Consider the following 14,160-nt stretch of genomic DNA (forward strand, 5'->3'; position numbering starts at 1 on the left):
GAGGCGTGCGCTGCTGCGCAGGCGCGGTGACCGAACGACAGACCGTGTGTTTCCAAAATGGCGGCGGCGATGGATGTAGACACCCCGAGCGGCACCAACAGCGGCGCGGGCAAGAAGCGCTTTGAAGTGAAAAAGGTTGGGTCTCGTCAGCACCTTTCTGGGGAAAGCTAGAGAGGAGCATATCTGGCTGGCAGGCCCGAGGGCGACCCGTGGCGCTGTGGAAAGGGCTTCATTTCAGGGCGTTCCTGGGACCTGCCACCACGGAAGGAAGTCGGGGGGGTGGGCCTTAGGGTTGATCGACGGGACAACAGCCCACTGCGTAGGGCCATGCTGGTTTCGCTCGGAAGCTGAGTAACCAATCACGGAGGGGTTTATTGAGAAGCCCGGTTGCGATTTGGCTGCCGGAGCCTAGCGGCTGATCTGTCAGTGGAGTGACTGCGGGGTGGGGGGGAGGACTCGGCAGGGTGGGCGTGGGGGTCGCCGGGATGCGGAGCGGGGAGGATGGGGCCGTGCGGAGAAGGCCGGGGACCCCAGGTCGTGCCGTCGCGGGGGCCCTGCAGGAGCGCGGCCGGCCATCTCCCTCACCCGCCCCTTTCTGGAGCTTGGGGCCTCCTGACTGAGAGACCCCGACTTGGGCCTCGCGGAGCGGAGGCCTCCTTTAGGTCCCTCTCGGCTCTCCCAGTTAGTTTGGAGGGCGTCACTTGGGTCTTGGATTGCCCCACGGCCTCCCTCGTCCCATGGCTCTCTGTCACGTCCGGATGCCCCTATGCTACTACATTTTTTTTTTTTTTTAATGCTTGGTGGACTTCATTAAAAGAATATTCGAGACTCGAGTCCGCTGGCTTTTAGGGAGGGTTGAGGACGAGTTGACCTGGTAAAGAATGGGAAAGCAAGAATGTCTTTTCGCATGAAATGGCTCTTCGTGATTTCCCAAAGTGTTGGTTGCCACCTCAGGTGAAATCAACCCGTTACTCAAAATGAAGACCCTGAAATGGGCAAAGTTGGTGTTCCTGGAACATCTGGCTGTACATGTCTTTTGACTTTTATTTACTTGTTTTGGTTTTTTGTTTGTTTGTTTTGTGGCCACTGCTGCTCAGAACCAAGTAGCCATATTGAAGAATAATGGAAGTGAGGGTTTTCTTCCAAGTGCAGGCTGAAGTATGAGACGTGCTGAAGAAGTTACCTAGACGCTAAGAATTGTGCTTGAAAAAAAAAAGATGGAAGTTTGGGAAGTCGCACCACATTAGTGTACGAAAGGGGCTTTTAAAAAATATACTGGGCGCTGGTGGCTCACGCCTGTAATCCTAGCTACTCAGGAGGCTGAGATCTGAGAATCGTGGTTCAAAGCCAGCCCAGGCAGGAGAGACCGTGAGACTCCTGTCTCCAATAAACCACCAGAAAACCGGAAGTGGCGCTGTAGCTCAAGTGGTAGAGCGCTCGCTTTGAGCTGAAGAGCTGAGGGACAGCGCCCAGGCCCAGAGTTCAAGCCCCACGACCGACCAAAAAATATATATATATACACTTGTGGGGCTGGGAAGGTGGCTCAGTGGTAGAGCACTTGCCTTGAATGCATGAGGCCCTGGGTTCAATTCCTCAGCACCACATAAGCAAAAACAAAAAAGCCGAAAGTGGCACTGTGGCTCAAGTGGTAGAGCGCTAGCCTTGAGCTGAAGAGCTGAAGGACAGCACCCAGGCCCAGAGTTCAGGCCCCACAACCGGACCAAAAAAATAAAGTAAAAAATATATATAGGGCTGGGAAGGTGGCTTAGTGGTAGAGCACTTGCCTTGCATGCCTGAGGCCCTGGGTTTGATTCCTCAGCACCACATAAGCAAAAAAAAAAAAAAAAAAGCCAGAAGTGGCGCTGTGGCTCAAGTGGTAGAGCGCTAGCCTTGAGCTGAAGAGCTGAGGGACAGTGCTCAGACCCAGAGTTCAGGCCCCACAAAAAAAAAAATATATGTATATATATATATATATATATATATATATATATATATATATATATATATATATATATAGCCACAGCGCCACTTCCGGCTTTTTCTGTTTATGTGGTGCTGAGGAATCGAACCCAGGGCCTCATGCTTGCAAGGCATGCACTCTACCGCTGAGCTACCTTCCCAGCCCCTACATCCTCACTCTTCTATGATTTAAGAGATGACCTTGTTCTGTTTACTGACCTGGGTAACTAGTTATCCAGCTTAGCCCAGGATTACCCACCTTATGATCCAACCTTCATCTTAATCCATTCTGTTCCAAGCTTTCACCTTTCCAAACTCAAGCTTCCAGGACTGCCTTGAAGAACAGATATTATTCAGATTTTTATCTATTCTAAAACTGGGAAGCTAGCAGAGTACTTTGTATGTATTAAATAAAAAACAGGTGCTTCAAAATTCTAGTTTGCTTACTATAGACAAAAAGTTCAAGTATGACATTAATTTCTGTGTTTGTATCTGCAACCTTTGATTGGTAAATGAGAGAGCATAGATGAAGCCTCCTATTGTCCTCTGAAATATGAATAATATTCAATAAGTACTTTTGGTAGTCCCTGTGACCAAAGAAATGTTAACTATATCTGCAGTAGGAGATATTGTGTGTGAGTATATTAAAAGAATAGTGCATTGTTCCTCTTTTTTCTCTTTGCAGTGGAATGCAGTAGCCCTGTGGGCCTGGGATATTGTGGTTGATAACTGTGCCATCTGCAGGAACCATATTATGGATCTTTGTAAGTAATTGTAGGAGGATGGGAGGAAAGTGAGAAGGTAACAGAGACTATAGCTATCCTGATATGGTAAAATTTCTTCAAAAGCACTTGGGGTATTCTGCATGTAGTCCATAGGTGGGTTTAAACTGGTAGCTCACATCTGTATCTGTAATCCTAGCTATTCAGGAGGCTCAAATCTGAGGATTTGCCAGCTCCAGCAAGAAAGCCTGTGAGATTTTATCTCCTGAGACTGTTATAATCTCCAATAAACACTAGCCTTGAGCATAAGTTCAAAAGTTCAGGGATAGCACCCAGGCCCTAAGTTCTAGCCCCAGGACCAGCACATCATTAGGTAGGTAGGTGCCACAAATGGGAGCATATACAAAATTTAAAATTTTCTAATGTCACATTAATAAAATAAAAAGAAACAAGTGAAGTTGGTTTTAATATTTAGCCTACAGTATCCAAGAGGAAAAAAAAAAACATTTTGTTTATTCTGATACTGGGGCCTGAAGTCAGGGCCTCATTCTCTTGCTTTAGCTTTTTAGCTAAAAAATATTCTAAACATAAAATCATTGTAAATCAATATAAACATGGCTAAGAGTATAGTCTAGTGATGGAGCACTTGCCTTGTTTGTACAAGCTCTGGGTTTGATCTCCATTGCCAAAAGCAAAAGAAATACTGTTTATATCCTTCCCCCCCCCCCTTTTTTTTTTAGGTCTTTAAATCTAGGGTCTAAATTCAGACTAGCAACATTGTAAATGTTCAAGCACCACATGTGGCTAATGGCTGCTTTATTGTTCCATGTAAGACTAACCCTTGGAAAATCCTCAGCTCTCCACTTAAACTTGCTCAGAGATCATACTGACACACACATAGGCGATAGCGGTTCTCTTAAATATTATCAACATACTCTGTCATTTCCTTTTGTATTGGTCGTTTAATTCTATTTATTACTATATGTCTAGCATGGTATTCAGTACATAATTTCTCATTAATTATTTGCCTGATGAGTATCAAACCCAATTAGAGGAATAAAGTGTGATCATTGCAACTTAGAAAGTACAAATCAAATGTTGTGTAAGAAGGCAATCATGGCACTTGATCTCTCTATGCCTTTAAGCTTTAACTCTGTTTTCCTTTTCATAGTCCAAAGATTAGCAGCCACCATGGTGTTTAAGAGGGCTGGAAGAAACCTATCAAAGAAAAATACAAGCAAAGTTTCAAAAGTATTTGGATGGAGTCTTTGATTATGAGCTTGTCCATTTCTATCCATGCCTTGAACTCTTACAAGTTACAGCTATTTGGTCTCATAGTATGCCTTGAAGATTAACTAAAGTTTAATATTGAACTCCTATGTTAAAATATTTTAAAATTCTTAATATTTTCTCCTTTTTAATTTTTTTTCTTTTCTTTTGTTGTGTTTTTCTTTTCTTTCTTTCTTTTTTTTTTTCTGGGTCCGGTCATCGGGCCTGAACTCTGGGCCTGGGCATTGTCCCTCAGCTCTTCAGCTCAAGGCTAGTGTTCTACTACTTGAGCCACAGCACTACTTCCAGCTTTTTTCTTTTTGCTTATGTGGTGCTGAGGAATCGAACCCAGGGCCTCATGCATGCCGCTCTACCATTGAGCCACCTTCCCAGCCCTTGTTGTGCTTTTCTGTGTGTGTGCTGATCCTGAGGTTTGAACTCAGGACCTGGACACTGTCCCTGAGCTTGTTTTTGCTCAAGGGTAGTGCCTCTACCATTTAAACCACAACTCTACTTCAGTCTTTTGGGGTAGTTTAGTATAGATAGGGGTCTCACAGACTTGGTGCCCTGGCTGGCTTTGAACAGCAATTCTCAAATCTCAACCTCCTGAGTAGTTATGATTACAGGCATGAGCTACTGGTGTTGGCTTCGTATTTTCTTTTTAGTTTGTCTTTTTATTTTATTTATTTATTTTTTGGGAGGGTCCAGTCGTGGAGCCTCTCAAGTGGCTAGAGTTAGAGATATCAGTCACTACCACCCAGTTTAAGTTATTCTCTCTCTCTTTTTTTTTTTTGTCAGTCGTGGGGCTTGAACTCTGGGCCTGGCGGCTTTCCCTGGGCTCTTCAGCTCAAGGCCAGCACTCTACCGCTTGAACCATAGCACCACTTCTGGTTTTCTGGTGGTTAATTGGAGATAAAAGTCTCATGGGCTTTTCTGCCCCGGCTGGCTTTGAACCGTGATCCACAGATCTCAGCCTCCTGAGTAGCTAGGATTACAAGTGTGAGCCACCACCACCTGGCTATTCTCTTCATTTATAGCATTGTAACAGGAGGAAGAAATTTTACCCTTAAGAAGCATGCCCTTGGGCTGGGAAGTTGGCTCAGAGGTAGAGTGCTTCCCTCACATGCCTGAGGCCCTGGGTTCCTTTCCTCAGCACCACATAAGCAGAAAAAAGCCGGAAGTGGCACTGTGGCTCTAATGGTAGTGTGCCTTGAGCTGAAGAAACTGAGAGACAGCACCCAGGCGAAGTTCAGCCTCCACAACCCGCAAAAAAAAAGAAGAAGAAAAAGCATTGCCCTTAGCGGGGCACCAGGGGCTCACACCTGTAATCCTAGCTACTCAGGAGGCTGAGAACTGAGGATTGCAGTTGGAGTTAGCCCTGGCAGGAACTTCCGCAAGACTGGAAGTGGCTCTGTGGCTCAGTAGTAGAGTACTCACCTTGAGCTGAAGAGCTGAGGGATAGTGCCCAGGCCCAGAGTTCAAGCCCCATGACAAGAAAAAAAAAAAGAAAGAAAGCTGGGTGCTGGTGGCTCACGCCTGAAATCCTAGCTACTCAGGAGGCTGAGATCTGAGGATCGAGGTTCAAAGCCAGCCCAGGCAGGAAAGTCCATGAGACTCTTATCTCCAATAAACCACTAGAAAACCAGAAGTAGTGCTGTGGCTCAAGTGGTAGAGCACTCGCCTTGAGCTGAAGAGTGCAGGGACAGTGCCCAAGCCCAGAGTTCAAGTCCCAGGACCGACCAAAAAAAAAGAAAAAAAGCAGCAGCAGCAGCAGCACACCCTTTTACTGTATGTAGTGGCTCACACTTCAGCTACAAAGGAAGCAGATCAAGAGGAGCACATTTTGAGACAGCCCACGCAAAACAAAAATTTATCAAGAACTTATCTCCCCCAACAGCTAGGCATGGCAGCTTGTGCCTCTCAGATACACAGAAAACCAAAATAGGATAATTGTAGTTCAGCCAACCTGGGTACAAACACTTAACCCTATTTAGTGTTACAGCTTCTGCTTCGGTTCAAACCCTAATGCCATGGCAGGGGAGGGGTGTGTGTGAAATATACCACACTGGGACTTGAATTCTGGCCTCTTTGGCTTGACTTTTCATTCATGACTAGTACTCCACAACATGCATCCATGCATCCAGTTCTGGCTTTTTGCTGATCAGTTGGAGATATGAGTCTCAAGTTTTCTGCCCAGGCTGGCTAAAAACAAACCAAAAAATAATGGGTAGGGCTGGGAAGGTGGCTCAGTGGTAGAGCGCTTGCCTTGCATGCCTGAGGCCCTGGGTTCGATTCCTCAGCACCATATAAGCAAAAAGAAAAAAGCCGGAAGAGGTGCTGTGGCTCAAGTGGTAGAGCACTAGCCTTGAGCTGAAGAGCTGAGGGACAGCGCCCAGGCCCAGAGTTCAGGCCCAACGACCGGACCCAAAAAAAAAATAATAATAATGGGTAATTGAGGATGGCGATGCTGCTGCAGGATGTGAAGTTTTGCTGCTGTCAGTGATGCCATTGCTCTTGTTCCCACAGGCATAGAATGTCAGGCTAACCAGGCATCTGCGACTTCCGAAGAGTGTACGGTTGCGTGGGGAGTCTGTAATGTAAGCAAATGTTTTCACCTATCAACATTGCTTATAAACACGTTATCCACTTCTTTGTCAATTGTTAAACTTTCTTAAAAAAAAAAAAAAAAAAAAAAGCCCACTATCTCTCCCATGAGGTAGACAAAAAAATAATTCCAAATACTCGTACTATTCATTTTTAACAGGGTAACTGTTAGGTTTTTAAAAAGAGGTAGTTGAGTAAGAACAGCACCACGCACGTGGTATTGAGGTAAGGGGTAGGTTTATTCATCGTTCTGGCTGGCACCAGGCCATGTTGGCCCTCCATGCGGCTGGGAAAGGCCTGGGAGAGAGAGCTGGGAAAGAGCTACAAAAAGAGAGCGTCTGGGCCTGGGCTAGGCCTTATCTAGGCTATTGGCGGAGAAAGGTATGGCCACATCAAATTCAGATGTGATCTCAGCAGATACATATGTGACCTTTTCCAGGTATGCCAGTTGCCTAGGTAACGCTGGTACTGGGCGGAGACTTTGCTGCGAGGAGGGTGGAGTCTGCTCACCATCCATGAGTGGACCTTACAGTAACTATTAGTTAATGAGGAAAAGGGACTATTTCATCTTAACTATACCGTAGGCCACTAGGACTATAGCTTAGTGGTAAAGCACTTGCCTAGCACAGGCAAGACACTAGGTCCAATCCCCAGCATAGGAGAAGGAAGTGGTCTGTGGCTTAAGTGGTAGAGCATTCACTTTGAGCTGAAGAGCTGAGGGACAGCACCCAGGCTCAGAGTTCAAGCCCCATGACCAACCAAAAAAGAGAGAGAGGCTGGGAAGGTGGCTCCATGGTAGAGTGCTTGCCTCTCATGCATGAGGCCCTCAGTTCAATTCCTCAGCACCTACATGTAAACAGGAAAAGCCAGAAGTGGCTCAAGTGGTAGAGAACTAGCGTTGAGCTGAAGAGCTAAGGGTCAGCACCCAGGTCCTTCAAGCCCCATGACTGGAAAAGAAAAAAGTCTTGGGCTGGGAAGGTGGTTCAGTGGTAGAGTGCTTGCCTTACATGCCTGAGGCCCTGGGTTCGATTCCTCAGCACCACATAAGAAAAAAGCCAGAAGTGGTGCTGTGGCTCAAGTGGTAGAGCACTAGCCTTGAGCTGAAGAACTGAGGGACAGCGCCCAGGCCCAGAGTTCAGGCCCCTTGACTTGACCCAAAAATAAAAAAAAAATTAAGAAAAAAGTCTCACAGACTTTCCTTCCCAGGCTGGCTTAGAAAGCAGTCCTCAGACCTCAGCCTCCAGAGAAGCCAGGATTACTGGTATGAGCCACCAATATCCAGCTTATGTATCATCTGAGCAGGTTTTAAGGGCATGTGTCTGTGAAACTAATTTTGAAGAATAAGCATCGAATATATGTGTTTTTTTGTTTGTTTTGTTGTTTGGGTTTGTTTTTTGTTTGTTATTGTTGTTTTCGCCAGTCTTGGGGCTTGAGCTACTTTTGCTCAAAGCTAGCGCTCTACCACTTGAGCCACAGTACCACTTCCGGCTTTTTCTGCTTATGTGGTGCTGAGGAATCCAACTCAAGGCTTCATGCATGCTAGGCAAGCACTCTGCCGCTAAGCTGCCCCTGTGTATGTGTTTTAAACACGACATTTAGGTAAATTATAATTTTTCTTTTTAATATGGTTTGTGCCCAAGATGCGGTGCAGCCTTGGATTCAGTGTTCGGGCTGGCAGAGCCTGACAGCTATGGAGGATAAACATTGTAGCCCACGTTAACAATGTGTCTGTACATCCATAGAGTCCCAGTCATAAGAACTAAAATTGCCCTGCCCAAGCCTCCTGTGTCCTCGTAGGGGACAGAGGACCTACAGCTCCTGGCCTGACACAGGGAGTCATAGGTTCTGGGATAGGACCACCCTTTCCCTCTCTCTTAGTTGCTAAGTTACTTTGGGCCTAGGTTTTTACATTTCTAATCCTGGATTCCCTCATGTAAAATGTGGCTAATACTAGACCATTTTAGTTAGGATCAAATGATTTAATGTTAAAGAGGGCTTAGACCTGCTCCCAGTACATAATAAACATGTTTGTGTAAATATCTGAATTAATGCAGATTTGTGTGGAGGCCTCTTTGTACTTCTTCCCATGTCCCCATGTTCTAGAGCTCTCTCCCTTCCATTCCTGCACAGTGCTTTCTTTTTTTTTCTTGCCAGTCCCAGGGCTTGAACTCAGGGCCTGGGTGCTGTCCCTGAGCCTGTTTGTGCTCAAAGCTGGTTGTCTACCACTTGAGCTACAGTGCCATTTCCCAATTTACTCTATTGCCCTGGCTGGCTTTGAACCACGATCCTCAGATCTCAGCCTCCTGAGTAGCTAGGATTACAAGCATGAACCACTGTTGCCCAGTGCAGAGCGTCTCCTTCAGGGTCACAGGACTCTGTGTGGCCTTATACATGAGGATAAGAAAGTCAGACTGGATATTTTGCTGTCCTTGACAGTGAGGCATAAGCTAAGAACCGTGTTCCTTTGTGAGAAGGAAAAGAGGGTGAGCTCCACTAAGTGTGGTTAAGGAGCACCTCACTCAGACTAGCCTATCATGAAGGAAAGAAGGCAGAATGTGTCAGCAGCCCTGGTCTAGACTTGAGTGCTAATTCTGCCTCTCTGTGAGCTAGGCAAGTCACTTGTCTGGGTTGCAATTTCCTGTCTGTAAAGTGCAGATAATAGTATCTATCTAGGAAAGTCTTTGAGACTCGTATCTCCAATAAACCACTAGAAAACCGGAAATGGTGCTGTGGCTCAAGCGGTAGAGCACTCACCTTGAGCTGAAGAGCTGAGGGATAGCGCCACGACCAACCAAAAAAAAAAAATCTATCTAGCCTGCTCCATGAGCTTAGATGAGGTTGAACATGTGAACCTGGTCTGAAAACCACGAGCTGCTATAAATGTATCCTCTCTAACACAGAACATTGTCCGTTCGACACAAATTGGAAGAGCTGGATCAAAAATGCTGTCAGGGGGCTGGGAAGGTGGCTCAGTAGTAGAGCGCTTGCCTTGCATGCCTGAGGCCCTGGGTTCGATTCCTCAGCACCACATAAGCAAAAAGAAAAAAGCCAGAAGTGGCGCTGTGGCTCAAGTGGTAGAGCGCTAGCCTTGAGTTGAAGAGCTGAGGGACAGCGCCCAGGCCCAGAGTTCAGGCCCCACGACCGGACCCAAAAAAAAAAAATATGCTGTCAGCAGCAGGGCGCCGGTAGCTCACTCCTGTATAATCCTAGCTAATCAGGAGGCTGAGATCTGAGGATCACGGTTCAAAGCCAGCCCGGGCAGGAAAGTCCATGAAACTCTTATCTCCAATAAACCACCAGAAAACCAGAAGTGGTGCTATAGCTGAAGGACAGCACTCAGGCCCAGAGTTCAAGCCCTGAGACCGACAAAAAAAAAAAAAGCTGTCAGCAGACTGGGAATGTGGCTCAGTGATAGAGTGCTTGCCTAGCATGCATGAAGCTCCAGGTTCAATTCCTCAGTACCACATTAAAAGAAAAAACCTGAAGTGGCACTGTGGCTCAAGTGATAGAGCACTAGCGTTGAGCCAGAGAAGCTCAGAGACAGTGCCAAGGCTCTGAGTTTGAGCCCCATTACAGGCAAAAAAAAAAAAAAAACAAGTTAAAAGAAGTGCTGTCAGCTGCCCTGAAACTTCTTTCATAGCCTGTCCTAAAGGTAAGTCTGGGGGACACAGGAGCAATAGGAGGTGGAGGTTAGTGTCTTGCATACCTGTGGGGGAGCATGTCTCCAGACCTGGAGGGCAGTGTGAGTCAGTAGAAGCAGGAATAGGATTTTTTTTTTTTGGTCGGTCGTGGGCCTTGAACTCTGGGCCTGGGCGCTGTCCCTGCGCTCTTCAGCTCAAGGCAAGCACTCTACCACTTGAGCCACAGCGCCACTTCCAGTTTTCTAGTGGTTTATTGGAGATAAGAGTCTCCTGCCCAGGCTGGCTTTGAACCGTGATCCTCAGATCTCAGCCTCCTGAGTAGCTAGGATTACAGGCATGAGCCACCAGCACCCGGCCCCCTGTTCTTTTTAATTCCTTATTGATCATAAAATAAATTTTGATACCTCTCAGGATACTTTCTTTTATTTCTTTTAAAAAAAAACTACTTGGGGCTGGGAAGGTGGCTCAGTGGTAGAGCGCTTGCCTTGCATGCATGAGGACCCAAAACAAAACAAAACAAAAACAAAAAAAAACTACTTTTTACAAAAATCAACCATTAAAGGGTTATTAAGTACTGGGCTCTTATAAATCTATAAAGTGGAAAGTAAATCCCTTTGATCAGAGTTGAGCTGAGCAGAAAGAATTTGGGGATGCCTGTTTCATCCTTTGGTGGGTGAGAGGCCCTATTCTGAGTGGTCCTCATTCTTCAAGGACAGGAGGAGGCCAGGCAATCCTAGCTACTCAGGAGACAGATCTGAAGATCTCAGCCTAGGCAGGAAAAGCCATGAAACTCTTTTATCTCCAGAAAACCGGAAGTAGTACTGTGGCTCAAGTGGTAGAGTGCTAGCCTTAAGCTGAGGGACAGTGCTCTAGCTCAGAGTTCAAGCCCCATGACAAAAAAAAAAGGACAAGGACAGAGAAGGTGGGAAGAAAGCTTCTAATTAAGAATGGGAGTGATAGTTCTCATTATCTCATTCATGTAACTGTAAGCCCTCTGTATAGTATTTTTACAATAATAAATACAAAAAAATGTGAAAGCTTGGAATCTGAATGTGATTATGGCCTCCTTTCTCTGGATAAATAGAAGCATCCTCTTAGTAGGTAAATGAGAGTGGAAGCCACTTATTCCCTTAAGGAGAGGAAAAGCTCATACTAGAAGTTCTTTGCTCCCCAAACCATCCTTTTCCTTAGTAGAAAAACATTTTTATCACACTTTCATTGGCAATATTCTTGTCTCCAGAGAGGGTGGGTCTCAAGTAAACCTTATTGGGGGTTCTGCCCCTCATCTAGTGCCATGCTCCAGCACCTCGTGTCTACTACACTGGCTGTGAGGTGGTGTCTAGTGACAGGTCCCCCACAAACTTACTCTTCACAAATGTGTCTTTTCTTTCAGCATGCCTTTCACTTCCATTGCATCTCTCGCTGGCTCAAAACACGGCAGGTGTGCCCTTTGGACAACAGAGAGTGGGAATTCCAAAAGTACGTGTCTGCCTGTCTCTGTGTTGTAAGTCTGGGCTTTGAGGTCAGCACCCTTCTCTGACCCTTCTAGCTGAAAAGAAGGTACCCTTGTGGAACATGCCTTGCTTCTTAAGATGAGTTCTGGTTAATGTACACAGGATCAGCAATTCAAAGTTGACACACAGGTTTTCCAGCCTTCTAGGATTTATGAAAATAGCAAATCCAGGAATCAACAAACTATTAAATATTTCCAATATCACAATGCTAATAAGGCCCCATGGGCTCCCTGAGGTTAGTCTTTGCTTTGGGCTAAACTGATAACCACCTATAACATTTTATTGGTCTATCTCATGTTGATTACTTGTGACAGAGCTTTATGATACCTGATTAATTTTTTTTTTTTTTTTTGCCAGTTCTACAGTTTGAACTCACAGCTGGGCGCTGTCCTTGAGCCTTTTTGTACTTCAGGCTAGCGCTCTAACAAGCCACTTTTTGGCTTTTTCTTTTTTTTTTTTCCTGTTGGTCTCAGGGCTTGAACTCTGGGCCTGGGCACTATCCCTCAGCTCTTCAGCTCAAGGCTAGCGCTCTACCACGAGCCATAACACCCACCACTTCTGGTTTTCTGGTGGTTAATTGCAGATAAGAGTCTCATGGACTTTTTCTGCCCAGGCTGGCTTTGAACCACAATCCTCAGATCTCAGCCTCTTTAATAACTAGGATTACAAGCGTGATCCACCAGCTCCCGGCTTCAACTTTTTCTGAGTAGTTTATTGGAGATGAGATTCTCATGGACTTTACTGCCCACACTGATTTTGAACTGTGATCCTCAGATCTCAGCCTGCTGAGTAGCTAGGATGACAGGCGTGAGCCACCGGCGCCCAGCTGCTCCTTGTTTTTTTATTTTCTTGGTTTTTTTGTTTTTTTTCTTGGATTCAATCTGGTGGTTGTTCCTGGGCTATTTTGCTCAAGGCTAGTGCTCCACCTCTGGAGCCATACCTCCACTTTGTGCTTTTTTTGCTGATTAGTTGGAGATGAGTCTCGTGGACTTTCCTACTGGGACTTGCTTCCAACCATAATTCTCAGAGCAGAGCCTCAGATCTCAGCCTCCTGAGTCACTAGGATTACAGGCATAAGCCACTGGAGCTTGGCTCCTAGCAACTTTTATCATCTTGTTAGGACCAACTTTTAGCTCTGAGACAATCAGAGCCCCCTGAACTGCAAGCCTCGTTTTGCCAGTTCTCTCTGGAATATGGAATGGAATCGGAGCTACACTTGGATCTGAGGACAGCTTGCTAGATTTTGAAACTGAGAGCTGTTTGTTGTCCTCAGGATTTTCCTAAACCTTAAACCTAAACCCTCCTGATAACTGAGGGGAGGTGAAAGAAGCCATCGTAGGTCAAAGGCTACTCATGGCATCTGGGCTGCTAATTGGAACCAACAGGCGAAGCTCCTTTCCCCAACCCCTAATAACTACTTTCCCTCTCACCTGCTAATCTCAACCTGACTCTGCCAGGGTGTCAGGTGGTCAGGTGGAGTTTGGTTGGGCACAGGGAGAGCCATGAGGTATGGGGTGTTGGAGAGGGAGGAATCAGCAGTCACCCCCCTTGAAGCACACTTGCACACATGATTATTTACATCTTTCCAAAGTTCTAACTCAAGTTCTCTGTATGTTTAAACATGTGTTTATGGCCTGAAGTAGGAAATTACATGGAATTGATAAAGTCATTTACTTTGTCTTTCAGGTATGGCCACTAGAAAAAGAATTCTTCCATCAAGCTTAACTGTTTTGTTATTCATTTAGTGACTAGCCCCTCTTTACTTAATTATACGTTAGCTAGAACGGTGTCTTTTCTCCTTTGTCTTTTCATTTTGCTGTTCCTGCAATGATACTGCGTTCTGTGTCAAATAAAGTCCAGTTGGATTCTAGAGTGGATGTTATCTCTGTGTATGGAAAAAAGGAGTGAAAGTGAAGTGATCCCTCTTCCCAGGTTGGAAAGCTAAATGGTAGCCAGACAGCAGTGGCCCGTGCCTGTAATACTAGCTACTCGGGAGCTGAGCCCTGAGATACGGTTCAAAGAAAGTCCCTGAGACTTTTTTTTTTTGTCGGTCGTGGGGCTTGAACTCTGGGCCTGGGCGCTGTCCCTCAGCTCTTCAGCTCAAGGCGAGCGCTCTACCACTTGAGCCACAGCGCCACTTCTGGTTTTTCTGGTGGTTTATTGGAGATAGGAGTCTCACGGTCTCTCCTGCCCGGGCTGGCTTTGAACCACGATCCTCAGATCTCAGCTTCCTGAGTAGCTAGGATTACAGGCGTGAGCCACCAGCGCCCGGCCTGAGACTTTTTTTTAACCAGAGTGATTAGGGCAATGTCCTTCACTTTTTCACTCAAGGCAAGCGCTCTACCACTTTGAGCCACAGCATCCCTTCCAGTTTTCTGGTGGTTTGCTGGAGACAAAAGAGTCTCAGGGAGTTTCCTGTCCAGCTGGTTTTGAACCATGATCTTCAGATCT

The 14,160-nt window shown here is 46.0% G+C and overlaps 1 protein-coding gene across 1 annotated transcript; it reads left to right on the plus strand.

Moving 5' to 3' along the window:
* The first annotated feature begins 11 nt into the window (after nucleotides 1–11).
* Rbx1 (ring-box 1) lies at nucleotides 12–13,579 on the plus strand. Its single transcript, XM_042698009.1, has 5 exons — nucleotides 12–135; nucleotides 2,645–2,723; nucleotides 6,477–6,547; nucleotides 11,589–11,674; nucleotides 13,396–13,579. Exons 1-5 carry the CDS (start codon nucleotides 58–60, stop codon nucleotides 13,406–13,408), a joined length of 327 nt encoding a protein of 108 aa, XP_042553943.1. The 5' UTR covers nucleotides 12–57; the 3' UTR covers nucleotides 13,409–13,579.
* The last annotated feature ends 581 nt before the right edge of the window (nucleotides 13,580–14,160 follow it).

This window comes from Dipodomys spectabilis, unplaced genomic scaffold, assembly GCF_019054845.1.
Source record: "Dipodomys spectabilis isolate Male_0828 unplaced genomic scaffold, ASM1905484v1 ptg000230l, whole genome shotgun sequence".
NCBI classification, from domain to species: Eukaryota; Metazoa; Chordata; class Mammalia; order Rodentia; family Heteromyidae; genus Dipodomys; species Dipodomys spectabilis.